The sequence below is a fragment of the Pezoporus wallicus genome, unplaced genomic scaffold, assembly GCF_028554395.1.
Source record: "Pezoporus wallicus isolate ANWC-B61680 ecotype Strahan unplaced genomic scaffold, APGP_CSIRO_Pwel_v1 contig_593, whole genome shotgun sequence".
NCBI lineage: Eukaryota > Metazoa > Chordata > Aves > Psittaciformes > Psittacidae > Pezoporus > Pezoporus wallicus.
Genome location: NW_026642342.1, coordinates 2,148,525 through 2,176,521, shown reverse-complemented (window position 1 = coordinate 2,176,521; position 27,997 = coordinate 2,148,525). Strand labels below are relative to the sequence as shown.

Below are 27,997 nucleotides of genomic sequence, written 5' to 3'. Positions count from 1 at the left end.
CCCCCCCCCCCCCCCCCCCCCCCCCGTAAACCCCTGGTGATAATTTCACATAACTTCACATGTGCACTGTCCACGTTGACCTCTGCGAGGGGTGTGGGCAGGGAGAGACATGGGGTACACTCAGGGTTGGCAGTTGTCTCCCCTGCTCCCATCCCAGCCAGGAGGGCATTACCTGGCTGGAAAACATCACACCGGAGCAGGGATCGTCGCCCACAGCAGGCACTTCTCTGAGTATATAGAATGGGGCTGTGATCCAGTCCCCATCTGCCTCCTGTTCCAAAGTGATGGGCAAGGTGCAGCTGAAGAGCCTGGGAGAAGCTGGTCCCAGGATGGGGCTGGGATAGAGCATCCCTCGCTGGGAGGATGGCCCTGTCACGGGCTGCAGGAGAGGAGCTCAGAGCTGCTAAGGTGAAGTTGCTCCCTTAGGAGGAAAAACAAACCCAAAAGAGACAAAGAAGTGGCAGTGGGTAATGGGAGGTGTACAGTCAGTCCTCGGGTGGGTTACACCAGCCCTGCTGCCTTCTCCTGCACGTTGTACTCCTTACTCCTCTTCACCTTCCAGCTGATGAGGGCCAGGAGGATAGTGCCCACCACCTTGTAGCCTATCTGCAAGCCCAGGTATCTGTTGGAAGAAGAGCAGGGAGACACCATGTCTGGAGGTGGCACCACCCAGCTGGCACCAGGCTGAGCTGGGGATCATCCCCGTGGCCATCCCTGCTGGGGACATGACATGTGGCAGGGGTACCTGTTGCGGAGGAAGTCGTTGTTGTAGTAGGCACAGAACCGGCGCTGGGTGCACTGCTTCTGCCAGTAGATGCAGGAGGAGTCGATAAGGGCACCGAACATGGCCGGAGCTGGCAGCCAGGCTTTGGAGAAGAGAGGATGGAGTCAGGCTGCCCATGCTGCCCCTGCCTGTGTGCTTTGCTTGCTGTCACCAAGAGGGTTCAACACCTCCTGGGGCTCAAGCAAGCCTCCGAGCATGCTGCTGCCTTCCCCCAGCTTCCTTAGGCTACGGACACTCACCCAGCAGTCTCATTAGTAAGAACTGGACTCCAATGGCAAATGACTTCTCGTCCTGGTTCACCACCCTGGAGGAGAGAAGCCATGGGAGGTCAGATCAGGCGGTGTATCTGCATTTAGTGAAGCATCTTTCTTTGCCTGTTGCATGTTAAAGAGGCCCCACTGATTGCAGCATGGGGAACCCATTACAGCATGGGCTCCCCCTGTGCCTTATGACTTCTCTGCCCATTGCTTACCTTAAAACCATCATGTAGAGGGGGTTGTGGGACAGGCAGGCTACCAGGGCAGCAAAGGAGATGAGGAATATGGCAGGAAGGAGCATGTGAGAGCAGCTGAGCGGACAGGAGCCTGTCTTGGCAGAGGACAGCCCACTCGCTGCAGGGATCAGGGAACAGTTCCTGTAGATCTGTTGGAAACATTTGGAAAAAAACAAAACATAGAACTCCCAAAGCCAAGAGCAAGAGTTTTAGTGATGCACCAGACCCCATCACTTTGCAGAACACTGACAAGAGCGTCAGATCCAATTTTAAGGCATGGCCATGGGATCCTGCAATGGGGTGTGTCTCCATCCCTATTTCTCCAAGCAGAACCCCAAGGCATGACAGCAATTCTCTATCGTGCCTTCTCAAGACCACAGCTCCTCTGGTAGACCTCCCTGCCTACTAGACTTTACCCTGTTACTGCTTTAGTCAGGTTCCTACAGCATTGCTGCAGCTTCCATTGCCACCAGCGAGCAAGACGTGCTCTGCTTTGCAAACCACTTATTTTACTCACCACTTGTTTGGGAGTGGAGGAATAAGCGGTGCTGTTTGTGCAGCCAGCAAAGCAGGGAGAGATGTACTCCACATTGTTTTCTCCACACACTGGGTGAAAGATGTGCTCAGAGCAGTGGCACCCTGTTGGCGTCTTAACCTGCTGGTGGGAACTCAATGTACTGCCAAAAAAGAGGAGAAAAAGAAGATCATAAAAAAAATGAAGAAATAGGACGTAAAGGATGTAAAATCCCCCTCACTGGCTGACCAGGTTCCCTGATCCTATTTGCGCTGGGACACTGCCAGCAGCAGGCTGGCCTTCTGCCAGGCCCTGATCCCCTGCAGGTACCTCTGCAAGTTTACATTGAACTTCTTAGCAGTAATTATGTTATGTCTGCAAACAAGCACTCACACACTTCTTATTTCCCCCCTTCCCAGCTGAAAACCAAACGTCCAAATGCCTGGAGAAATACATCTGGGCTCCATCCAGAACTGCACAAACAGATGTGCAAGCAGCCCCAGCTGGAAACACCATTCAGACAGAAACTGGAAGCGGGCTCATTTCCAAACAAGCCTGACAACAGCGTGAAAGTCAAGAGGACAAACTGAATTATCTGTCCTGTCTTGCCTTACTAGCTAAGGGAACGCATCCGCTGGAGCAGCACAGTCTGTCTTCTACAGGAAGCTGGCATCAGGGACCTGCCCTTGGGCATGGAGGAATGGGGCAGAACTTATGTTAACCCATCCACGTAGTCCTCAGCTACCTGGCAATTTATGCACTGCTGCCATTGTGGGGTGGAGGTTTCCAAAATAATATAAGGAACCAACCTTTTTCCATGCAATTGCCTTCTTGTTACTCCAGCAAAACCTATTCAGACTACTGCGTCCCAGAGGAGCTAAGGCACTGACACTGGTGGCAAGAGGTGAACACTGTAAGGCCAACATGCCTCCCAGAATTCATCATCTGCAGCACCTGATCTTGAGCTGAGGGTTCTCCTCACATTTGAAGCCCTGCTCTCTCATGGAAAGCTTGGGATGCCAGCGCCTCAGGGTCTTCCATATACTCCTGAGTTCATGGGGCATGCTGTGCGGATCTCAGAGCACGTATGCATTTGCAGAGTGCTTTGCTTTCCTTCACCATGGCTATTTAAGTGTTTTTTAAGTGGGAGAAGCACAGACTGCCCTGTTCCTTACCCCTCCACTGTGCCCCTGGGACAGGAGGCTTATTGCTGGCAAAGGGAAACATCTATACAAAATCCCCTTGCTGGCAGTGCATTGGGAAATGAGCGTGATGCACTTGGTGGAGTGGAGTCTAATTCTGGGGTGGAGCCTAAATGCAATATTTATCTTAAAAAAAGACATGGTAAGAGCCAAGTTTCCACCCTGGTGAGGAGAAAGATGATGTCCAGCTGGAACAAAGGGAGTGCACAAGATGCCAATGCGGACATAAGCACTAATACTACTTATTTCTCCCTAGAAATACAGAGTGAAAAATAAAACTTGTTTGGTCAGTACAGAAAATCAGGAATAACTTTCCTCCCAGTCTTTTGGTGCTGTATAGCACTTAGATCTCCTCCAGGCAGTGCAATCGAGGAGCAAGCAGTAAGTAGCATGGTTATGTCTACTGCTTCTTCCCATCCACTGGCATGTATCCCACCCCATGGATAAACAGGTCAAGAGCTGGAGGAACAATGAGCTAAGAACAACTGAATCACCCGCAGTCACCTGAGGGGATAGATCCCATCGATGCGCCCTGTGGAGCAGCCCATGAAGAAAATGGGCAGGCAGATGAGGATGGAGAAGACAAGCACCACCACAGCAAACCGGGGAATGGCCCGGAGGGAGAAGGCAAAGCGCTTCATGATGATTCCTCCTAAAAGCATCCCGAGTGCTGCTGCTGGCAGGTTCACAGCTCCTGCCGAAGAACAAAGGCATTAGCGGAGGGTCCTGCCTGCCAAGCACCTCTCTGTGGGCAGTGGGTGGCAGTAGAGGCTTTGTGGACATCGTGGTGGTTGGGAGAACTCGCAGACCCACCTTTACCCACAACAGACCAAACCCCAAGGCGGCTGGCACCGCCAGAAACCTCAGCCTCAGGAACTTGGCTAATCAAGCTGGGTGCATAATCGCTTGCTCTTGCAACATCAATGCCTAAAGGGGGCCTACAAGAAGTCTGGAGAGAGACTTTTACAAAGGCCTGTCATGACAGGACAAGGGGGAATGGCTGTAAACTGAAAGAGGAGAGATTCAGGTTAGATATGAGGAAGAAGCTTTTCCCTATGAGGGTGCTGAGGCACTGTCACAAGGTGCCCAGAGAAGCTGTGGCTGCCCCATCCCTGGCAGTGTTCAAGGCCAGGTTGGACGGGGCTTGGAGCAACCTGGTCTAGTGGAAGGTGTCCCTGCCCATGGCAGGGGGCTGGAACTGGATGAGGTTTAAGGTCCCTTCAACCCAAACCAGTCTGGGATTCTACAGGCTTTTAAGCATCTGAGTGATCCAGAGCTGCTTCACCATGTGAACTACAACTGTGGAGGGTCTTTGAGAGTTGCAAGATAGCCTGGCCTGCTGCAGACAGATCAGGAAAGTCATCAACCACCTTGAGGTGATCCCTAGGTCTCATCTGAGAATGAGTTTCCAGTGACTTCCTCCCGCAGGGTTTGGAAAGCCTGGGGAATACGGGGAGGTGGCTCACTGCTGATGGGTGTCCTCTACTGTGCAGCAGCTGCTCACCAATGAGGAAGTTGGCGTACGAGGAGGAGGCACCGTACTGCTTCTCCAGGAACTTGTTGAGGAAGGTGGCCAGACCTGCGATGACCGAGGAGAAGCTGCACTGCGCCAGCACCAGCAGGATGAAGAGGGGATTGAGGAGCAGCCTGAAAAAGATCTTTGGGAATCCTACAGGGAATCAGGAGGTAAAATGTATTTCAGCCATATGATCCTCACATCAGCCATTCATACTGTGAAAAAACACACACCCTTAGACTGTTCCCAGTGAGCTCATGGGGATGAATTTAGACAAGGGATGTCTAAGGCCATCCTAATGCGGCCCAGAGTATGGCCAAAGTGCCCTGAGAAGCGAGGTGGAAAATAGCTCTGCCAGCTGCCTTCCTCCCATGCTTTCCAAATGCACAAGCATCTGGAGCACTTAGCAGCCACAATGCCCTTGTTTGTCTGGAGCAGGGCCCATACCCTCAGGTGGTTCAAACAGACAAAGCCTCAAGGGTTTTGGCAGAGCTCTGCTGGCTGTGTAAGGGCAGGGTCTGGCTCCTGCTGCTGCTGCCGAACAGCGTGTTTTCCTGGTGGGACATTATGTCCCCCTGCCCTTTCAGCAGAGGCAGGCTGACTCCAGGCTCCCCAGGAGCAGTTCTGTTTATTTGGTCTCTAATTAGCCTTCCCCTCCTAGCAAAGACGGGATCGTCTTTGTTCATCAAAGCCCAGTGAGGCAGAGGGAGCTGACAGCTCCAGGATATGACTTCGGCGGATGGAGAGGGAAGGAGGGAGGGGCTTTAGCTGGAAAGAAACCATCATGGAGCTAAAAAAAGTCATTAAACTGGTCTCATTAGTGACATCCCTATGCAAGCCTGTTCCAGCTATGCATAAACAAACCAGTGTAAGCTGCAGTGCAATGACCTTCCCAAAGCAGCAGCTGGTGGTGCCAGCAGTCCCATGTCCTCTCCTGAAGCTGTGGGTTAAACCTAGTGTTTTCATGCCATTTTAAGAGCCTCAAACCAATTTTCAGGAATAATTCAGGCCCCACTGTCTTATGGCAAGAGGGAGGCTGTGTCCATCTTCCCATAGTCCTTAGGGAAGGGAATCATACAGCCCTCCTGGCACCAGAGCTGGCCCTGGAATCTCCACAGGACATGATGGATGGGCTCAGGGGCCCCTAAGAAGCACCCTCAGCTTGAAAACAACAGTGTGGTGATCTCCACCCACCCAGCATGGCCTGAGGCCCTGTTCACCCTCGCCTTTATGAGCCAGTCCTTTACTTTTTATGAACTCTAGCAGGGAGGTTTCTTCTGCCATCCCCTTCTCCATCTTCCTGAGCATGCCGGCCTCCATGTTCGAGTCCTGGGGAGGGAGCAAAGAGCAGCAACCCATGGTGAGAAGACGTGCATGGGTGGCACCATCCGGGAACGCAGCAAGGCTCAAGAGGAGCAGGGTCTGTCCCAGATGCATTTGACCCCCATTAGACCAAAGGGGTGAATTAGCTCAAAAATCACTGCAGCTCCTGAGCAGAGCTGAAAGGCAAAAGCTTGTCCTGATCCAAGACGTTTTAAGGACTTGAAAAGCTTTTCTCTCCTTAACCCTGATGAGATAGCTGCAAAAAGTCTAAAAATGAAGGCTGGACACAGGTCAGCTCAAGCCTGGAAAGTCGTCTACCTATAGTCATGAAATATTTTGGCTTTGATTTTGACCTTTAAAGAACTGATGATTAAACAATTTCAAAACAGAACAATTTTGAAACTGAACCAGTGGGACTTGGCATTGAAAACACTGAAATGAAACATTTTAATAATTTTGCATCTTTTAAAATGTGGTTTAATGGGAAATTTGTCCTTTTTCTGCAATTTGTTCCTAAAGGAAAACCCCGTTTGTCACACACACATGCCAGTTCTCCACCCAGCTTTAACCCAGTGCTGCTCCCATGTATGCCGCACTTCAGGATGCTCTGCTCTGAGCAGGGACTGTCACTGATGATGATGCTGGCATCAGGGGTGTGTGACCTTGCCAGGGGTGTTGCAGTGGATACAGCCATCACCAGCAGAACCAGACTTTTCCCTTGTGAGAATTTGTAACCACATCTGAGAAGGACTGAATGCTCCCTTTTCTCCCTCCCACACCTCTCCTCTGGGGACAGGTATTCTGTCCATGGGCACAGCCCAGCCATCAAGATGTTCTGGCCCTCTGGAGATGAGGTCTCACCTGTCCTTTCAGCATGTACCGAGGGAAAAAGAAATAAGGAATGGATGTGAGCACCAAGCAGCCTGAGGAGATCAGCAGCCCCAGCCACCAGGCTCCAATCCACCGCTGATCCCCTGGTGTCAGGGCCACAGTAGCTGCAAGACACAAGGACCTACCATAAGACTTTTGCTCCTGAACATCTAACGATGAAAGGGGCAAACATCCATAGCATATGGACTGGTGGGGCACAGAGACCATGTGGGCACAGTCCAAGGGTCTGTCCAGTGGCAAGGAAGAGCAAATGGATGGAGGTTGGAGCTCCCACCAGTGTTGGTAGCAAGCCCAGCCTTGGTTGCATTTTGCCACCTTCCCCCTGGCTAGGATCCTTCCCCACCACCCCCCCATCTGAACCGTGCTGAGCCTCCTGGATGACTGTAGGATGGATTTAGTCAGCACTGCCATATGCTCATGGCACATGCTCAACTCTTGCCCATTGAGCCAGCCAGCAAGGCGGCGACTATGGGAGCCTGATTCCATCCTCTTCTGCCTGGGGCCTATGGTAGGTTTCGACCATGCTGCCTGCCAGGGATGCTGAGCTAAGACAGTGGCCGGGAAAGGGCACAGCTACATTCCTGGAACAAACTGCACTCCCATTGTTCCAGGCTTGGTCACTCTCTGCTTGCAGAGATCAAGGGAAAGACCCATGCCGGCAGAAGAGTGCTGTTAATGAGCCTGGTTTCCGAGTGGATGAAACTCTAGGCGCCTTCTCCGGAAAAAGGAGGAGAAGGTGAGAGCCGCTCCGTCTCCAGTGCAGACATCCTTCAGCTGGGCCAAGCGATGCTCACGGGAGCTTGATGGATTGCTTGGCTTGGCATGGGGACTGCATCGCCCCATCGTCAGGACGTTAAGGCTGGGAAAGGAACCAGCAGCAGCCTCCGGGTGGGAGCCCTGTGCCAGGGTGCGGCAGGAGAGGAGCCCACACCCCACTGAAACAATCGCTCCACTTCCCCAAACAGGACCACTCCACTCTGCAGCTTGGACGTCATCATGGAGCGACCAGGCAGAGGCTGCTAAATCTGTCTGCCGCTGCAGGGAGCGAGCCAAGGCTTTTTGCTGTTTCCTGCCCCAGGTTCATTTATTATTCTTATCAGGCAGCGGACAAAAATGTCAGGCGAGCTCTGATCTCTCTAAGGAAACACAGGAAAAAGCCATGTTAATGATGGAGCTGGGGAGAATTCTTTAGTGATTAAGTTACCAGAAATAATAAGCACGCACCACAGATAAAGAAAATAAGCCTTGTGGTGGGGTTGGCTTGATCCCTCTCTTTGCAGATACCGGTGGGGAGGAGGAGAAGTAGACTCGAGCCTTCCTGTGTACCCACAGGGCAGTGGTTGCCCTGTGATTGCCTTCTCCATCCTTGAATGCTTCAGATGTCCCTACGCTTCTCCACCACCATGTTGGAGTAGTGTGATACTTCCTCAGCATGGTGGCAGTAGGTAGACCTCAGCAATGCTCACCAGTGTTTCAGTTCAGCCCCATGAGTAGGACACTGAAATGTCCCTACCACAGGGCTCTGCTTCAGGACCATCTGTAGCCTTCCTCATGGGGAGATGGAGTGGAGAAATGTACGAGGGCTCTTTCCAGGGGAGCCATTCTGGGGCTCATGGGACTGGTGGCTGAAGCTATCTCTCAGAGTGACCTTCTGCCTCACAGAGGACTTTTAGGAGGGCAATCGCTCCTTGAGAAATAAATACTCACCAATGTCAACTCTCCCAATATCCACAAAGAGCCGCAGCACCACAGATCCCAGCAAGTATCCAAAAGCAGGGCCAAACACAGCAATTGCAAAGAGAATGGCTGAAAAGAGGGAGCAGAGCCAGTGTGAGAAGGGAACAATAACTTCCGTGTGTTTTTTGTCTTCCCATGTGAGGCATGAATGGTGTTACAATATGGAGAGGAGAGAAACCCATCTTTTATCAAGCAACAGATGATGGGAAGATTCCCATTGCTCAGATACTAAACATGGTGTTTATCCAAAAGGATTAGGAGGAGGGCAGGCAGCTGCCTGCAGAAGTCCCTCTGCTCTGCTGTAATCAAGGCTTTGCTGATGTGCTAGAAGCTGTCAGCTACACCATGAATATCCATGATTCACTGTGACAAAAGGGGGAGCCACAGAGAGAGGCAGGATGCTTGCATCCTGGGCTCCAGCAGGTAACAGAGACCTTCATCTCCTGCAGGAGTCCAAGGAAACAAAGCCTTCTCAGTCCTTAGATCCAAGCAAAGACTCTTGGTGCAAACTTCAGGGGAGGTGGAAAATGCTGAGAGCAAGAAGGCTGGCAGATCCACCTTGGTTCAGCTGAACTATCCCTTTCAAAAAATAGATGACATGGACCTAACTTGTGAGGTCAAAATATTTCCTTTTGACTTCTTTGGAATGAAAGGATTTAAGATCCCTCCCTGAAAGAAACTCTCTGCACAATCTTCTTATGATCAAAGAGAGATAGTTTGCTTGAACTTCACTGACTATTCCTGTGTACTTTGGTGGTCAGGAGCCTTTGAGTATACTGGGTATGAAAGCACCTGATCCCATTGCTGTGCCCCAGCTGTGCACCTGTTTAAAAAGCTTTCTTATTTTTCCCCCCAGTTGGGAAGGCAGTGCTTTTGTTTCTACAACATAAATTGACGTATTGAAGGGCAGGGTCACGAGAGAAGGAGTATTTAACCTCATACATAGACAGTAGTGTTCCCTTTCATAGGAAGATGTAAAGACCTAAACCAAAACAAGACTGACGCAATTCAGACTCAGTAGCCATATCACCTGACACTGACATTCCCAGAGCCCCAGCTGTGGAATATGTGCATAAATATATATAAAATATATTTTTATATATTTGGAATCATAGAATCATATATATCCATATATATTCATATATATGTATATTTAAATCTATATTTTATAATTTATATTTATATATTTACATATAATATATATATTTATATATAATATTCTATATTACAAAGAACAAACCAGTTCCATTTTCCTTCGTCTTCAGGACCTGCAGGTTTGGGATTCCAAAGTGTGCTCAGAGGTCCTGGGAACAGAGACCACTCATTGCAGAGGGAAGACAAGGATGCTCTGTCCCTCCTTTTGCCAGCCCAGACTACTATATTTGAGCTGAGAGGAGCGAGTACTACCCACATGGAAGGCTTTCTGTAGAGCTCTTAGGTGGAGCAGCAGCCTTTTCCAGCACGAGCCTGGAGCACAGCACGCCTGGGTGGGTCTGGAGACCCTGCCAAGCACTTCAGTGCTTGTCCAAAACCTGTCCTTGGGAGTCCAGTTCCAAAGGCTTTCCTTCTCCTTTAGTGCTTACCTTATTTTGGAACATCTGCTTTCGATTCCTAAATCACTCTGATGCCTTTGGCTGCTTTAAGGACATTGTTTGGCATCAGGAGGAATTGGTGTTTTAAATAACTGATGGACTGAGCTCAAAACTCACATAGGCAGGCCAGCACCAGATGGGTTTTGCCATTCACAGGGAAAAAAGAGCAATTTAACATGGAAGCCAGCACACATCTGCAGTCAGGAAGTCCTCCTGAGGCTGGGAGTCTCCATAGGCAGGCACTGATCCCATGGCAAAAATGTCAATTTTGAAGCCTTGACGCAAAAGCTGGGTTAATTGGCCTCTGCAGGCTGTCATATCTCTGCTTAAACCATGATCAACTGATGCTCAGAAAGAGCAGGAGATGGCCTCTAAGGAGGTTTCCCTTCTACTCTTTACCCCTATGGATGACATGAGTTCTCGCAGACACAACATAGAAGCCCCAGCGCATCCATCTCATCTCCTTGCCCTGATTCTTCAGCTTCCTAATATCCACACCACAAATACAACCCTACAGAAAACAGCTGACTATGAAAGGGAGGGGGACACAGCCCAGCCTTTTGATGGGGAGGATCTCATCTGAGTCCCACTGGCTGCTCAGCGCTTGTCTGCAGGTTCCTCTCCAGAAAAGCATTCCTACCTGTCATCTCTACATCTCGCCTTTAAGGTCCAGTGGAAACAAAACAATATACAGCAATGGTCTCACTTACCAACGTACAGTGGGGAGTTGTTTGCTTCTGCAAAGTCGTCTACATAGGATATCCCAAAGGGCTGGATGGGGACTGTCCCGATTCCAGCCAGCAGCTGTGCAATGACCATCATTGCCCATATGCTGCTGGCCTCCTTCTGGGGATCCTGGGTGGTGTTTGGACACACAAACTTATTCTCTGCATAGCAGAGTTCAGCTTGGACCTGGCTTTTGTTACCTGAAAGGGAGAAGAGTGAGCATTATAATCCTGAGCACATCCCCTGCCTCCTCCCACAATAAATCCCTTAAACACTGGGGGATCTCCCAGAGCTGCTGAGTCGGAACACACTGATGGATTCCAGATGGGTTGCTCATTTTATTTAGCAGTTCTTACCACTTTTCCCTTCCTTTGTGAAGGTATCAAGGCCAGTGGGAAAGCCTAAATATTCACGGATGAAAAAAAACTGGTTTTCATGCAAAAAGAAAGCATTATGGAGCAAACAGAGTAAGTCCTGGACTTTTGATGCTATCTCTTGCCACTCTGACTTTTCTCTTTTTCTCTTTATTATTTGTAATTAGCTCATCATTCCTATCACATTTTTCTTATTAAGGTAATAACTGTGGATTTTCTATGCTTCTGAGCAAACAGACACAAATTTTTCAGGTGATGGGTGGTTTCCATTGGCATAGTGCAGGAGCACATTCCTAATAGCAGGTCACCACAAAAATCCCTATGTGAGTCCATTCCAAGCTGCATTGCCTAAAGGGTTCACATTGCCCATCAGAAGTAGCCTCATTTTCTAATAAGGATTATACTGCAGCCAAAGCAAGAGCCACAGAAGCCTCACACCAGGTTGCGTGCTGTACAGTGGGGCTGCTCTTTGTTTAGTGAGGACAAACCTAATAACCCATGGCTGATTTTGGTCTTTGGTCCCTAGTGGTACCTGGGCAGGAACAGAAAGGGATGTTACCTGGGGCAACCTGGCTGCCCCGAGCAGGACACCTTGCCCGTGAATCTCCATTCAGCAGCCCACCTCCTTCCAAAGCAAGGGCCTCACATCTTCATACTGTCCAGACATGTCAGCCTGCTCAAGGCTTCCATCCAAACTCTAACCACAACTGGAATATCTTCATGGGCTGTAAATACTGGGCCAAGACACCTATGGCTTCAGGCAGGGAGCAGGATGATACCTGCTCCTTTGACTTGTTTCCTTTGTGCTAAGAGAAGCCCCTGTCCTGAATCCTGACCAGTTTCTACCCCTGCAAATAAATTTAAGTTGTCGGAAAACTTGGCTTCTGATGCATGATCCACTCTCCAAACTGGCTGATTTGGAAAACATGGAGATTTATGAGGCTGTGTAGCAGAGAGGTGGCTGCAAGCCAGCACAGAGCTGGTCTTCATATTCCTGTGTAAGCCCTGGCACACTCTCAGCCCCACGCTGGGCCATCATTTTTAATAACATTTTCATGGGGTCTGGGCTTGCACATCAGCCATGGCGGCACCAGATTTCCCTGAGCTGATGGGGGAGAGCAAAGCCAGAGGATCTCTAACCCTTTGGTGGGAGCAGAAGTTGTCAGGCACCTGTGAACCTGTCCTCACTGCAACTGGGGTTTGCATTCTGTTGAGGTGCATCAAGGTCAGGACCTAACTAAAGGCAGCAACTAGCTTAAGGCCATGCAGCAGCTTCCTGGCTCAGCCAAGGCTCCCTGAGCCCAGAGTATCAAGCTAGGATGCAGTGCATGAGGCTCAAAAGGAGGAAAAAGCATCTTCTAACTCAGAAGTGGAAGGCTTTCCCTGCTGGCACTGCTGCGACCACTGCCATTCCCCTCAGTGGCACAGGTATGGGGGGAACAACTTGGTGCAGAGCCAATATGTTTTAGGGTTTTCAGAGGTGCCAATCCCCAAGGAGGCTAAGGCTCCTGAGGCATTAGGAGCCTGAGGCATTGGCATCCTGAGGATTTAGGGGCTGATGTTGCTTTGGGAAGTCCAAAGCCAGCCTTGTGGCATGTGATGTAGGCTCTGCTGCGTATTGCATGCTGCACAGAAAATGAGCTGCTGTCATACACACTGGTTTGTTCGCAAAGTCTGCCCAGTTACACCAGTAAAAATCTTCTTAGGACAGATCATAACGCTTACTGGCTAGACAGAACTGGCCCTGGGGACAGGAGATCTTAATTCTGCTCTATCACCCACATACTGCTCAGCAGCCCAGAGACGACCTCACTTCTCATACTGCAGCACCTCTGTGACTGATCTGCAGTGCCACAGCTGTTAACTTCTTGAGCTATCCAAATGAGACAGATATGGCAAGAACTGTTTGGGTATGAATCCAGCTCAGCATTCAGAAAAGCACAAAGCCTCAGTAGCAAGGTACTACAGAGCCTCTGAGTCCCTTCAAGAAACAGAACAGTGCCCCAGAAGAAGCAGAAGTGAAATTATTTGTCCACAGTCACACAGGGTATCAGCAGCAGAACCAGCATCTCCTGCATCCCCGGGCTTCAGGGTATCCCAAAGTCACTGCCCCATCAGCAGCACTCTCTACTCACAGTTGTTTTCACACTCTCTCCTTGGCTGTTATTTTTTGATAGTTAAATGACATTTCATCATTAATAACAGTGCTGTCATCATGCCCCTTCCCCGGCAGTGCTCAAGGCCAGGTTGGATGGGGCTTTGAGCAGCCTGGAGAGGAGATCCTGCCTGCTGAACTTGAAACACAGACTGCTCCCTCTGGAGGCCTCCGGGAGCCTCTACGGGGAATTTAAGTACGTTACCATGATTACAGCCCTCCTCACCTGAAACAACGGCTGGAACGCGTGCCCTGAAGAGGCAGAAGGGATCCCGAAAGCAGTTACTGCATTCAGAAGGAGTTGCAAAGCTATGCTGAAGTCAGGCATGAAATAGCAAATCTCTGCCCTAAGTTTTCCTTCCAAACCTTGTGTGGATACAATCCCTCCTTTTGGGTAGGCACGGGTAACCCAGCCCAGGACAGCTGGAGATGGATTTGTGCTAGAACGGCTGATGGTGATAAGGGGGAGGCACTTACCGGTGCTGAGCGTGGTGTATTCATAGGGGCCTGATAGGAAGTGGGGCAGGGTAACCAGGAATGCTCCCAGCGCCAGCAGCAGCCCCCCAGCACCAATCACCCGGGGGCGATGAACTCGGCTGCCGAAGTAGCTGACGAAGATGATGAGGACCACATTGCCAATCTGGAGCGGGCAGAGTGAAACAGGGGGGATGTCAGAAGGCATCGTGGAGGAGGTCAAGACCCTATAACTGATTCCCCATTGCTGTGTAAGAGCTCTCCTACCAGGTGGTGTTTGACCCCCACAAGAGCATACCCACCCTGCACACTCACAGCACGTCAGTGCTTGCTTCTCATCAGAAGCCGGCGGGCCAGCTCTTCGGCTTCTGTCACCTGTGCGTACCCTTTGTTGTCATTGACAGTCATCCACATATCCTCCCTGTGATCTAGTTGGGGCTTTTTCAGCACCCACACCTGCCCTCCCCCCATAGAGTGTGCCATAAACTAATAATTCCCCCAAACAGAGTCAGAAATGAAGCATATTGCCTCCATTCCCATGATTCTAAACAGACACAAGGCCAGCTACAAAGTCCAGCTCATTGCAAATGTTTGTAACTCTGGACATTTTCAACTGCAGATATAATCAGCCTAAAAGCTACAAAAACATGCAGCTTACTCAGGCAAGTGGCTGAACAGCATAAAATGACCATTACATGGGCTTAGACAGCTTGGGACAAGCTGGACGTTATTTTACCCTCGACATGTATAGCTAAGAATACTTTTAATTTATGTTTACATAGGCTCCCTTGTTTGTCTGTCTGTGATTCCTGTTGCTGAAATTGCTGCACCCACCAAGCAAAAAGACTGTGGCCCTGGACAGGCAGAGCAGCTCACACAGAACTGGAATAAGGCACAGAAATTGCTCTTATAAAGCAAAGAAATTGAGATGTGTCTGTTGTCTGCAAGCTGTTATTCTTTAACAGATGGCATATGTCCTATTCCAGCCATTTTCCCTTTATATTCTTACAGTAACAGACTATTCTACATGATGTTTGCTCTGGTATTACTTCTCCAGGCATTAATTCCTGTAAGTATATGTAAGGTTTCTAGTGGATAAGGAGCACATGGGTTACAGCTTTGAGACACTCTGCAGAGCTTAATTATGCCAGTTCATCATTAGCAATGTTACAACTGCCCATACTGGGTGTCTTTCTTTGCATGGTTTGGACCTAGTCACAATCACTGGGAAATCCTTCACTGTTGTCACTAGGCTTTGAACCAGATGTAAGTAATGGTTGTGGAAAGACCTGGGCATCCACTTCCCCAAGGACCTGCGAGGATTCACAGTGGCCAGCCTCTTGGTGAAGGATCGCATGTGAAAAGACCAGCTGCATGGAAGGTGAGCTGCCCACAAGCAATTCTTTCTCTGTGCCATCGCAAGAAAGGCTCTGGCAGCAAGTCTTTTCCTAGTTGGCCTTGAAGAGCTACCAGAAAGGATGCAGTTCATGACAAAGTGAGCTAGAAAACCTATTCAAGAGGAGTAAGTGATTAGAAAGTGCTCATGAGAAAATACTCAGCCAGCTCAGCAATGTGCCAGTGAAAGTCAGTCCTTTGCCATAACGCCGTCAGGAGCTGGGAGCACTGGAGAAAAAGGCTAGATCTTGGAGAGACTGCTGAACCGGTCTCCTTTTAGAGAAAGCTTGGAATGGCTCGGGCCAGGTTCATTTCTAAAGCCAATGAGAAACCTATGAAAACTGATACTTCCACTTGAAATTGCTCACAGAGTTGTGTGGATACTACTCACAATAAAACACTCTTCACAAAAGCTGTAAGAACTGTAATGAACAGAGAAGAATCATGTTGCATGTATTCTGCCTCCCAGTCTTGTCTCTGCTGGAGATGTATGTGAAATGGTCTCCTCTGAAGCAACCTGCTCTCTGCTGCCATTCTCCAAGGCCATGTTCTCACCACACAACCTTATGCTCAACCTCACACCATATGGTACAGTAGAAGTGAAGTGTGAAGAGGTGTCCAAGTGCACAGCAATAGTTGCTTCATCCAGAACATGTAGGCATAACCAATGTGTGAAAAACTCTGAGACCCTATTCTGGGAAGGTACTGGCCACCCCTCAGGGCCCCCACATAAGCTTCTCACTCAGTTACCTCATGCAGGCTAGAGATGAAACCTGAAGAGAGACTGGAGAGCCCAAAGCGTTTCTCGATGGTGGTGAGGCTGCTCTTGAAGTTGGCACTGTAGAGGAGCTGGGAGAGCTGGAGAAGCCCATGGCACAGCACAAACACCTGTGGGCAAAGGAAAGTCCCATCCCAGTTAGTACACAGATAGTGCCCCACTGGTGTGTAACTGCTGGTGACCATGTCCCATGCAAGGGATTTGACAGTCACGCACAAGTGGACTCAAGCTGACCAACATGGCTGCATCTCTGACATGCAACAGATCTACTTGAAGGGCTCAGTCCCTGGTTAACTTTGCTTTGCAAAATGAGTGATGCAGTGTTCAGAAGACAGGACAATGAGTTCTGCTTTTGCTTTCCTCTGTTTTACTGCTATTAACGTTCATTGGTATTGGCACTGTGGCAACTGTTGTGCAAACTTCAAGAGCCCTAGGAGGACCCATTGTACTGCTCTACGGTCTCCCCAGAACCTTCTCTTCTCCAGGCTGAGCAAGCCCAGCTCTCTCAGCCTGTCCCCATAGCAGAGGAAAGCATCTTTGTGGCCTCCTCTGGACTCGCTCCAACAGCTTCATGTCCCTCCTGTGTCGTACAAAGATAAATGAGACAGGCTTGACTTTGCATTGACTCGGTTTGTGCTCCATGTTAGAGCCAAGCCTGTGGCTGCTGTGTGACAGCTGAAAGGGAGCTGTACTGGTTTAGACTACCTGTGATCCAGTATTTCCAGTTGGTCCCTTGGATCCACTCAGCTGTAAAGCCAATTAACAGAACCTGCTCCAAGGCATGTTGCAAGATTAAGCTGAAAAGGGGCTTTAAAAGCCCCAGAGGGAAAGCATGAAGTATGCATAATGCAGCCTCACTACTGGAAAACCTCTGTAGTAGTCTAAAAACAGCATCTTTCCCTTGAGTGAGGCTATGAGCTGGGCCAGAACCCAAGCTGGAGGGAGGCACAGCCTCCCCAGAGCAGAGGAGAGAATACAGAGAGTTTATAGGGCAGGGCAGGAGAGTGGTCGAAAGAGCCCCGGTGGCCTGGGAAAGGGAAGTGCTCTCAGCCAGGGATGCAAGAGGCAGTTCACAAGTGTCTTTTGATCTATATTTAGCCAGAACAGTTCTCCTTTATTTTTCTTGGAATGGAATGCATCCACATGGTGCCAAAGGTATTTTAAAGTCATTTAAAAAAAAAAGGGGGGGGGGGGGGAGAAGATCTTTTAATTTTAATCTACAGGAAATCAAATATTTGCTGAATACCGGAAGCATGTCCCACAAAGATAACGGCTGGAAGCCCAAGATGATGAATGTAGGATCAAAGGTACTGCAGGGCTGACAAATTCCTTACGTCCTTGGCTAGGAGAGCAGCAATCTTCTGTATTAGTATTTATGTGAAACGGTGGTAGTGCTCAGAGCCATGACCCATTGTATGAAAAAAAAATCCTCAACCCAGAATAAGAACTAAATTGTCCATCCAACACAAGGGATACAAATGCTGTAGGTGGGTGAAGTGGCTTTTTGGAGAGTAGAGAGGATGCAGAACCAGCTCCAGCAATAGCAAGAGAATTTGGTTCAAAAATAGGGAAGAAGAGAGCTTATGGGAAGCTTCTCCAGTAAGGCAGGATAGCACCAGGCAGAAGACACAGACGGATATCTAAAAGCATAAGAGATGGGAGAGATGCTGACAGGCAGTCGGGGAGAAGAGGATGGAGATGAAAGAGCAAATGGAGCCCTGGTAGTGTGAGGGCAGGCTGGGAACAACTTGGAGACAAAATAAGAGGGAAGAAGGGTCTCAGGGACAAGCTGACATCTTGAACTCCCCAGCCACATTCTGGAGGGGTGTCAGCAGATAGGATAGCATCAGGCAGGTATCTGCCACCACAGCAGCTGAGCAGGAGAGGACAAAGTCCCAGGCCGGGACTTTGCCCCAGTATAAAGCCGCAGAGCAATGACGTGGAGTGTAACATGGGAAACTCACCCAGACTGGGACAAAGTGGAAGTGAAACATCTGAGAGTAAACTCTTGAAGCAGAATGACCTCTACACCCTCCAGCTATCGACTCCTACATAAAAAATACCCATCCTAGCACGTAGTCCTACAGGTGAAAGCTGGATCTACCACCTTCTCCTTTTATCCTGACCTGGGATCACCATGTGATTAGTCCAGCCAGGCTGTATCTCTGGCCAGACCCTATTTAAGTCATTCAAATAAAGAGGCACTGGCTAAACAGTGGAGGGCCAGGACACCAGAGATGCAGAGCAGCTGGAGGAAGAGTTCTCCCGTTATGAGGCATTAGCTGGAGAAGCAAAGCTGTTTACCAATGGGGAGGGAAGGAGATGGATCACTGCGACTGAATTTAGTGCATCAAATGGCAGCCGAATCCCAGGGCAGATGGGGACACAAGAAGTGTTGGGGGGAGAGGATGCTCTCAGGGAAGGAAGATGAGGAGAAGCAGCCTGACTCCCTGAAATGCTGGTGTTGGCAGGGGATGGGGAGAAGGTAGAGGCATCGAAGGAGCATGGGGAACCAGCACTGTCTGTGCTTTATGAGAGGATGGAGGGCAGGAGATGAGAGGAACAAGCTGTGGTCAAAGGAGCCAGGAGATGGCCTAGTGATACGCATTGGTGAGAACGTGGGGATGGACAAACAGGGCCACGGATTCCAAAATGCCTGGGAGCAAGCTGGGGCTGCCTGCTGTAAGGGTGGCATGGTGAGAGAAACAGCTGGAGAGTGGTGACGTGGGGAGAGAAAGACTTCAGGGGATGACTTTGCTGCAGGACTGTGCGACTGGAGCTTGGCTTTTCTAGATGTACTTTGTCTGCAGGTGAGAGATGTGCCTGACCTCAGACTTCCCCTGCATTCAGCAGATCCAACTCAAAGTACCAACTTCCCAAACCTTGGAGGCTCTGAGTACAAATAGCTGGGAGAGGGGCTTGCTTGGAGGCCCCCCCAAAAGGAGCCCCTGTGTTCATGCTGACCACCCACAGCCTGCTGGTGCATGGAAAGCAGCACTGACCTGGTCTGTTCCAGCTGCACAGAGCACCAGATGTGCTGCTCTGGCTGCATGTACTCACTGAGCAACACCAGGAGGGGATGGAGCTGCTATCATTCATCTTCCATAACACTTAACGAAGAAGGGGTTTTTAAACAAGAGCCAAGCTCATGTGAAGAGAGGTTTCGCTGATGCAAAGCCAAAATAACTGCACTGAACACGAAGGTTAAGGAGTCAGGGACACTCTCACAAAGTGCCGACCCTCCAGATCAGATGCCCCCATCAGACCCTGGTGTATTTTTGGAGCTGCAGGCAAGCAGCAATCACAGGGAGCAGCACAGAGAGGCCCGAGGCGTGCACCCACATGCACCCACACACACACATACGTACAAAATCCCCTCTTAATCATCCCCACGTTTCCTTTGGAGCGCCTGACCGATCCTGACTTCAGGCTGTTTATACAAGACACTTGACTTCTTTCCAAGATGTACTTCATTTAAAAGGGAAGCAAACACACGGGGGAAGGTCCCTCACAGACACGCAGTTCATGGGGCACCTCCCAGGCCATGCATTTTGGTAAGAAAGAGAGGGGACTGTTCCCTCCAGTCTGGACAACACTTCTCAGAGTTCAAAGCAAAGATTTGGCAACTATCCAGTCAATCCCAACAAAAACCTCCTCCAGAGGAGACATGTTCAACAAGTACTCGACCTGGTGGGGCTAAGAGGTGTGCAGGCTGGGCTGCCAGCAGCCCCCAGGTATGAGGATGCAGCAGCAAGGCTGAGGTCCAATGCTGACATCAAAGCATCCCTGTGAAATGTCGGGTATGGCCACAGTGGCTGGTGTGCACATGGGAGATGTCCGAGGTGATGTTTCAGCCCTTGCATCAGCCTCAAAGACCCACTTGCACATTTTGCACTTCCCTCAAGCTAGCAGGGAATAAAGTAAGGCTCTGGGAGGAGAAAGGGGGTCTCCCAGCCTTGTGCTGAACTTATAAAGCAGACAAGGGTGAGGAAGCGAGAGCCAGGGGGTAAACCATCTTTGAGGTGGGTGTTCTTGGGATCAGAAGCTTGTAGGGTCAGAGGGAGGTTGCTGCTCCGGGGGCTGGATGCGTGCTCTAGGAGGAGGCACTGTTGCTGGCAGTGCTGGTAGGCAGCAGGCACTCGCACTACCCCATGCCACATACTGGGGCAAGTGAGCTGTATTCCCTTATCTTGTGGCTCCCTCTTTCCCTATTGCTTACTTAAGATAATGCACTGTCAACACTGTCACTGGCATTACCAAACAGGCACACACAGACTGGATTTCAGAAAAGCCTATTCTGAAAGGTGGGCTGTTTCAAAAGAGGGTTTTAGGGGGGCATGCTGGAGGAGCATCCCTTGGTCACTGAGTCAGCCAGCAAAATGCTTGGCAAGTTGGGTTAAATAAGAAAGAAGCCCACAAAACAAACAAGAAATGCTTGATAACCCCAGCATGCATGTGCTGGCCTCAGGTCAGACCCAAGGTCAGGTAAAAAAAATCAGGTTTGTTTTTATTTCAAAGCAGTGAATTGCCTCTATGGAGCCTCCAGGATCTAGGACACTCCTCTAGGTGGGAGCCTGGCTTTGCTTTGCAGGAACCAGGGGCTTGGGAAGGTGCTACTATGCGTGATATGGTCACTTTCCCTTCCTCTCTGCCACCTGGAGGAGTGACTTGAGGGTTAACTCCTTGCTCTGCTTCCACAGCTTCATGCTGAGGTGGTGGCACTCATGTCCAAAGTCATCCCTACCTCGCTTTTCAATGTCTTCTACTTGGCAGCCCTGCTTGGAGATAGGGACGGCAAAAACATTGATGGTGCTGCTCACCTTTGAGGAGAAAGCACTGGCAGCTCCTGGCTCTGGCTTTCATGTACATGCATCTATGCTAACCCCTGCGCCCAACAGCCTTCCCATAGCAACACCACTGCTATGATGAATGGAAAGGCAGGGATGGAAAGAGACAGGGCTTAATTCCTGGAGTTCTTAATTAAACCCGCAGTCCTGCATCCAGCTGTGGGGGCAACAACCAATGGAAGGTATCCTTGCCCATGGCAGGGGGTTGGAACTGGATGAGCTTTAAGGCCCTTTCAAACCCAAACCAGTCTGTGACTTTATGATTAATTCATTAGATGGTCACAAGAGCTGCCTGGGGAACTGTAAAGAGGAGTGGAGATCCTCACAGAACCTGTCAAACAGCTCCTGTGTGACTGATGACAGTGAGGTAGGATGGGGCCAAGAGCAGTCACTGCAGGAAGGTGCAAAATGAATCTGTCTGGAGTAAATGTTTGGAGAGGCCTAGGAGTAAGGTCTCTATGTTAGCTCTTTCCCTCCACACAGTACTGTTACAGTTACATTTTGGGCTCCAGAGGGCCAAAGCAATATTGTTTGCCCATAGTGGAAAGTCATGGCCCCTAGCAGGAGACCCCAACCTGCCCACCTCTGAAGGCTTCTTCCACTTTACTCTCCTGAGCTTCCAAGGGGGGGGGGGGGAAGACAGGAGGGTGGAACTTTGGGAAGTAATAAGAATATCCCCAAAATCTTAATAGTCAGTGGAAGACAGGCTATTTATTTTAGAGCTTGTATATGACCAACACTCACTACACGAAGAGATCTTCCTGCAGGAGAATGGCTGAGATCACTCAGTCCAAAAGAAATACATAAGCTGGAAAAGTATACAGATGTGTATAGGGAAACACACCCCTCCTTCGCATCTCTTTCCTACATGCAGCTGCCTGGATTTATAGATCAAAAAACACTGTGAAAGATGTAAAAACCCCCAACATTTCCACAGGAGTAACCAAATCCTCTGCCACACAGTACATCCCTGAGCCCAGAACATGGTCCAGTGGCAGGAATTGGCTCCTAAATTATATTTCTACTAGAAAAAGAAAGAAAAGAAGGCATAAAAATGTTACAATAGTTGGGGATTGCCTGAAGCATGCCGCTGCCCAGGTTATGGGCTGCAATGATGACTGTCTGCTGCCAAGTAATCCACGCTTTACAACCCTCAATTGTCAAATGCAAAGACAATATTTGCTCTTTTTGCAACAAATGTACACAAGGGATTTCCCTACGCTGTATCCCGATGCCCTTGCAAGGTCCGTGCAAGCCCTGCTTTGCTCAGCTGTTGTAGAGGGAATGCTCCAGGACTTAATGTCCCTGCCTTAACATGCAGGTGTACATTGCAGATGTCAGACAGAACTGAGGGGTTTGGCTGTGGAGGACAGCTGAGACCAGACCCACAGCATGTGGGGTGCAAGGGTTTGCTGCTTCCCAAGCTGCTGATGAGAAAACTCTCCTGCCTGCAAACTACGAGGTGTGCTGTTAAGCAGCCTTCCCTCTTCCTGCCACCAGACCGAGCGTGCAGGTCAGTTCTGTGGTTGGGTCTTTGCTCTTTCAGTTTTTCCCCAAAGCTCTCTCTTCCTTATGGTACATCAGGATCCACCCGTGATTTCCTTGAAGGCAGCTTCAGCTTGACTGTGTTTTCCCTGACCCACAAGTGTATGCAAACACTCCTCCCGCACACCCGCAGCCCTGGCCATGCCTCCTGCTCCCTATCAGCGACACTCCTCTCCCACTTTGCTCATGGTAATCTTATCTATGCTGACCACTCCTTGGTTGTATTTGGGCACCGAACCACCTCGCCCCTCATAAAATTATCTTGTTTGATGTCTCCTAGACCTTGATCCCACTAAACTTTCCAACCCGTTTTACCGTCTGACTCTTCCCCATCTTTTTCCTTATCCCGCTGCTGGTGTTGGAGGTGAAGGACAAGCAGTTCTTCCTTCTTGAAACCCAGTTCCACCAAAACCAAACAAAAACACAGAGTCAGATCCATCCAAACCCAACCTTTGCTTTCTGATACCAGCACCATCACCAGGAATGCTGGAAGACCCTGGTCATAGCAGGTCCTTCTCCCCGTGCAACCCCATTTGTCCTAATGACCCAGCTTGCTTTTTTGCTACTTACAAATACTCATCCAGCTTTCCTTGCACAGTGCCCAGTATTGGAATAGTCTTTGAGTTTTGTGCTTTAGCCAATGGCCCTAATCAACAATGACTTTCTCCTCTTGATGATTCCCTCTCCAAATCTACAGCCATACCGTCTTCAGACAAATGACGAATCTCCTGTTCTTGCTAACAGCTAAGAAAAGCAATTCACACTCTTTTCCAACAGGACATGAGATCACAACTATTATATCTCCAGGCTTCTGAAATACACTCATCTCAGCAAATTCCTTTAGTCCCTTTAAAGGCAGGGACAAAAAACTTGCCCTGGTGCTGTTGGGACCTCAGAACCCAAGGCAAGGCTCCTGTTTCTTCTGCAGAAGGAATTTAGCCTCCCCAGTGAGGGGAGAGCTCCCCACTCATGGCCATTACACACCACATGCCCCAGCATCTTCACCCTGCGATGATTTAAAGCCTTAACACACTCTGAGAGTCCACAGTTCCCTCCTGATCTTGCTGTCCCCCCTCCCTGCACTTTTCCATACCATTCCTCTCCCTATCCCAATATAACACCCAATTTAAGTCTGCCCCTAAGGCTTTTAAATCTCTCCCTGGACTCCATCCAGCTGACATAAGTGACAAAAACTTTCTGTTATCCTCCTGTTTCCTCTTCCATGTTGGGCAGTCACAGGGTAAAAGCCTCTCCCTGCCTGCGCTCCCAACCACTTCGCACTGCTCCCCTGCACTCTCCAGCTAACAGGCTTCCAGCTAAAACCAGTCCAACTCCACTAAGCAGCAAGATATTTATAAAGCTCTCCTCCTTTTCATGTTTCTGGGGATCCTGAACAAGCAATTTGCTATCAATAAAAACAGCGCAAAACCATGGGAGAGACAATAAAGGTGAGGAAGCCAAAATATCTGAGGCCCTATAGATAGATAACAGCTTTGATATAATCCTTTTTCACTGGAAGTCTGAAAGGGCAAGATGATTGGAGACAGCGGTTAGGACTCTGGACCCAGGGACATTGATGGGCCATGCATGGGTATCAAAAAGACTAACTATGCACTTCACCTTTTGAATCTGTTTTGTTCCTTTAGGCTCTGAGGTCTTCAATGTCCCCAGTGCCACTGGGTGTTGGCATCCACCTGAAGGTTGGCTTCATCCTGCATTTGCCAAGCGGCACAGCTGCAACCTCCTAAAATCCTAATGCCAGTCAGCACAAGCCTAGAAGCTCTGGTGAACTTCAAAGTTCAATTCTCTGTTCAGTTCAAAGAATGATGTCCCTGCTCATCAGCACCCACATCCACCACTGCTGTAGGATTACTGAGATGCTCTAGACTTCTTCTAGGGGACAGTGCTCAGCAGCAACCTCCCAGCTCCAAAACCTGGAGTCCTTTTGCATTCTGCTTTCTCTCTTTAACATGATTCAAGATAAACAGCCAGCTTCTAGCAGAGTTCAAGCAACATCTGAGAGAGCACTCAAAAACATAAGCACAATGACCAGGTTTATTCCAGCTACAAGATACGGTGCAGACAGCAAACACGCTGCTGGCTGAGCCAGGCGGTGCCCTTAAATATCAGTGTAGACAGAGCCTTGGTGCCACTTGGAGTAATTGCAGTATTAGCTACAGTCATTAATACCCACATGTAACAGGGAGTAACTTCCACAGCAGCAACAACGAACTGCCACCAACCCTATTCCCATAGGGTACAGAGATCAGCTGTAAATGCCTGCTGTGTCAGAGCACAGATATGAGCCAGTGGCCACATCCACAGGACATTGCCTGCTCCCCAGGCACCTGCTTCTGCACCACTGCTGCATCCCCAGCAGCGAACCCCGGCACACCATCCATCCCCAGAGCTGCCATCTCCATCCTGCTCTTCTCTGTGAGGGTGCTGAGGAGCTGGCACAGGGTGCCCAAAGCAGCTGTGGCTGCCCCATCCCTGGCAGTGCTCAAGGCCAGGTTGGATGGACCTTGGGGCATCCTGGTCTAGTGGAAGGTGTCCCTGCCCATGGCAAGGGGTTAAACTGGATGAACTGTAAGGTCCTTTCTGATCTGAACCAGGATTCTGTAATTCTGCTGCTTTCCACCAGGACCTTTCCCTTTCTGATGCCCATCTTGAGCATCATCATGCTCCCATGCCTCTGAATATCAGCAGCAATGGGGCTAGGGCTGATATTCACCCCAAGAGCAACGGGAAACAGTGCAGGGAGGCGGTGGTCCCCATTGTTTGGAGCAAGGAAAAGCAGGACGGTTAACATAGCAAAGCAATTCATTATTTTTGGCACCAGCCATGCAAAAGGAGCTCCAAAAATGATCCTGGCATGTGAGCTTTATGGATTAAATACGAACTTCTTGATCAAAACTTGGAGCCTGCTACAACTGGCGGATTTTGTTGTGCTGGAAACACTGTCTCTGTCAGAAACTGCTATTGTTTCTATGAGGATGCTGCGTCTTATTAATTTTAATTCCTTTATAGAGTACCTGTCTCTGGATGAAGACTTTAGATAATACGGTATGTGCAGCACCAATGGCTTCTCATAACAAGCAAGTGCTATAAAGCCATATAAACCAAGATGCTTACTGTATGCCTTGTCTTCTGATGACCCATTCACAACAAAAGAACTTGCCAAACCTGGAAATTCATTAGTGAGACGTAGATTCTCTATTACTCCAGAGGGGCTGAGAGGATGGATTGACAACTGTGCACAGGCCAGTGCTTTCCTACCTTGAAGCAGTTATTTTTTAAATGTGTATAGACTTTTAACACAAATATCACAGCAGAGGAAGAATGAACAGCTCAGGAAAGGGTGGGGGACATCACTGCCTGTCAATTATATACATTTGCTCTTAAAAGGAAGAACTTTTCTCCAAGGGATGGATGTCCTGATTCCCCACCATTCCAGATGGTACACATCATCGGGTGCCAACAAGCATGTTTTGGTAGAGCTCAAACTGTTTCTTAACACACTTGCACAATGCCAGTGTTGGGCTGTTGACTTTTTAAACTAGAAGTGGTTTTCTTCTCACATGCTGGTGTTCCCTTAGGGGCACCCATAGCCTGCATCCTGCCTATAAGATGTGGAAATGGATTAACGTGTATTTGCTGGGGCTTTTTTTCAAACCCTGAAGTTTTACATCCTGAAAAAGGCATCAAGTTTGGGGATGTTTTTTGCAGATCCAGGATATTTTTGCATGCTGCCCTGTGAGCACACAGCTGAAAGAAGCTGTGCACATTTCCAGGAAACAGCATGAACTGCAAGAAGGGCTTGGTTTGGGGGTGACTTTACTCACTCCAAGCCATGGTAATTACTGGAGCAGCCGATGGGCTTTAGAGCCACCTTCTGCACCTCCAGCAGAGGAGGTCACCAGTCCCTTCCAGAGTAGGCTGGAGGCAGCCCTAAATTACACAGGGTAACTCTTCCTCCTGGAGCTCACAGCCAAAAGGGGCCATCAAGTCACCTGCTGGAACAGCACAGTGGGATGTAGGGCTGGACGACATCAGCTGGGATGATGCCTCCAGCCCTGGGAGCCCAGAGGACGAGGAGCAGCCTGTTGAGAGCAGCCTGATGATACCTTACAGCATTCCCACAGCACCCCAACAGAACTGTTTGGCTCCCCCCACCATGATTTGGTGAAAGTTTTGCTGCCCAGAAATCAGCCGCAAACAAGCATAGCCCAAAGAGCAGCGGGCAGTGCCACCCTTCATGGAAGGCGAGGAAAGATGGGTGGAAAATAAACCCCAAACCCATCCCAGACCACAATGCCCTACCCATGGCTGCACACTCCTTGGAACACAGCTGGGAAGTGCTGACAAACCCCTCCTCGCAGCAAACAACACACTCATAGTCAAGAACACCAGTGGGAAATCGCACCCCCGCCCTGGGCACAATTGGCAGCAGCAGCAGCAGCAGGAAGGGGTCCTGGAGAGGATGTCCCCTCTCTCATGTACCCAAAGCTGCAAAACCCCTGGGAGCTGCCATTCCAAGACCTGCACCCAGCTGCTTTGAATGCCGATGTGTGCAGGTGCTGCCAAGAGAGGCATGAACATCACCCCCCCACCCCAAGGGAAATCCTGGCTGGCAGGCGGATATCCCAGGGACAGGAATCAGCACATGCAGCAGTCCCGGTGCCCATCCAAAATGAGCCAAAATGTGCTGCATGGGTCAAAAAAAGACAGGGTGAGGGATGGTGTAAAAGCAGGGTTTAAAACGCAAGAGGTGGCCATAGGCTGGTGTTTTCTCATGCAGGCAGTGAGCTTAAGATCCTGAAGTTCAGGCAAGAACCGGCTTTCAGATGACAGCTTTTGTTAATAGGGGCAGGTGAGTAACCAGGCAGCCAGCACCAGAAAACCCACTTCAACCTGCCGAGATTTTGCTTCTGTCACTCCAAAAGCCCTCCTCACCAAGGTTTTTAAAGCAAGTCAGCATTATGATAGGGCAGCGTTTTCTTTTCGCACCAGGATGTGGTTAATCATTCCCTAAGCAGCAGCACACAGCGTACCGGACACTCTGGGTAAACCCCACCGCTCACGGAGAGCTGCCCACGCCGCTTCCACGCGGCACAACACCCGCACGCCGTGCCAGGTACCACTGAAACACAGCCAGGCCCCCCAGCCCTTCCTGTGCCGAGCAGGACTCACCTCAGCAGTGTTAGTTATCCAGTACTGCCCAAGGAGCTGGCTTCCAAATTCTGCATCTTAGCAAACACCCTTGGTTTTACTGTCAGTTTGCATTGGGAATGTGGGGACCCGTGGGATGGGCTGGGGCTGCTCTCAGTGCAAGTGTTCTCCTCCCTCGCCACCAGGGAAGCAGGCGCATCCCTGCCCGGCACTGCTGCTTACCTTGATATTGCAGAAGATACTCCGGGAGCAGGTGCCGGAGCTTTTGGGGACGTCAGCTGGGGACTTGCTGGCTTCGGGGTGGACTCCCATCATGGGGGCTTCCAGGGGAGCCCCAAATAGCAATGCTGTGTGTGGGGTCCCGTCCCTCTCTGGCCTGTCCTGCTCCTCGCAGCACGCACAGTCAGTGCCGAAAACCCTGTGAGCCTGTGAGTGAGGCAGGCAGCGTGAGCGCAAAGTTTTTATAAGTCTGCTCTGGG

General features: G+C 49.8%; 1 protein-coding gene across 2 annotated transcripts; it reads right to left on the bottom strand.

The window, feature by feature from the left end:
* Nucleotides 1–49: 49 nt before the first annotated feature.
* Nucleotides 50–27,997, bottom strand: SLCO2A1 (solute carrier organic anion transporter family member 2A1). Of its 2 annotated transcripts, XM_057429121.1 has the most exons (14): nucleotides 27,741–27,996; nucleotides 15,927–16,064; nucleotides 13,785–13,947; nucleotides 10,763–10,978; nucleotides 8,431–8,529; nucleotides 6,694–6,827; nucleotides 5,757–5,838; nucleotides 4,498–4,662; nucleotides 3,498–3,687; nucleotides 1,795–1,954; nucleotides 1,257–1,426; nucleotides 1,024–1,088; nucleotides 746–866; nucleotides 51–622 (listed from the first exon to the last, which is right to left on the bottom strand). In XM_057429121.1, the coding sequence occupies exons 1-14, from the start codon at nucleotides 27,831–27,833 to the stop codon at nucleotides 502–504; spliced, it is 1,917 nt and encodes a 638-aa protein (XP_057285104.1). In that variant the 5' UTR covers nucleotides 27,834–27,996; the 3' UTR covers nucleotides 51–501. The 2 variants fall into 2 exon arrangements, with proteins under 2 accessions (XP_057285106.1, XP_057285104.1); XM_057429123.1 differs by lacking the exon at nucleotides 10,763–10,978 and having other exon boundaries at nucleotides 50–622; nucleotides 27,741–27,997.

Bases quoted from the DNA above. Each gene is read 5' to 3' on its own strand.
- SLCO2A1 (XM_057429121.1), bottom strand. From the start codon at position 27,833: ATGATGGGAGTCCACCCCGAAGCCAGCAAGTCCCCAGCTGACGTCCCC. The intron at 16,065-27,740 runs GTAAGCAGCAGT...CTTTGCCCACAG, and splicing joins GTATCTTCTGCAATATCAAG to GTGTTTGTGCTGTGCCATGG. The intron at 867-1,023 runs GTGAGTGTCCGT...TCTTCTCCAAAG, and splicing joins CTTACTAATGAGACTGCTGG to CCTGGCTGCCAGCTCCGGCC.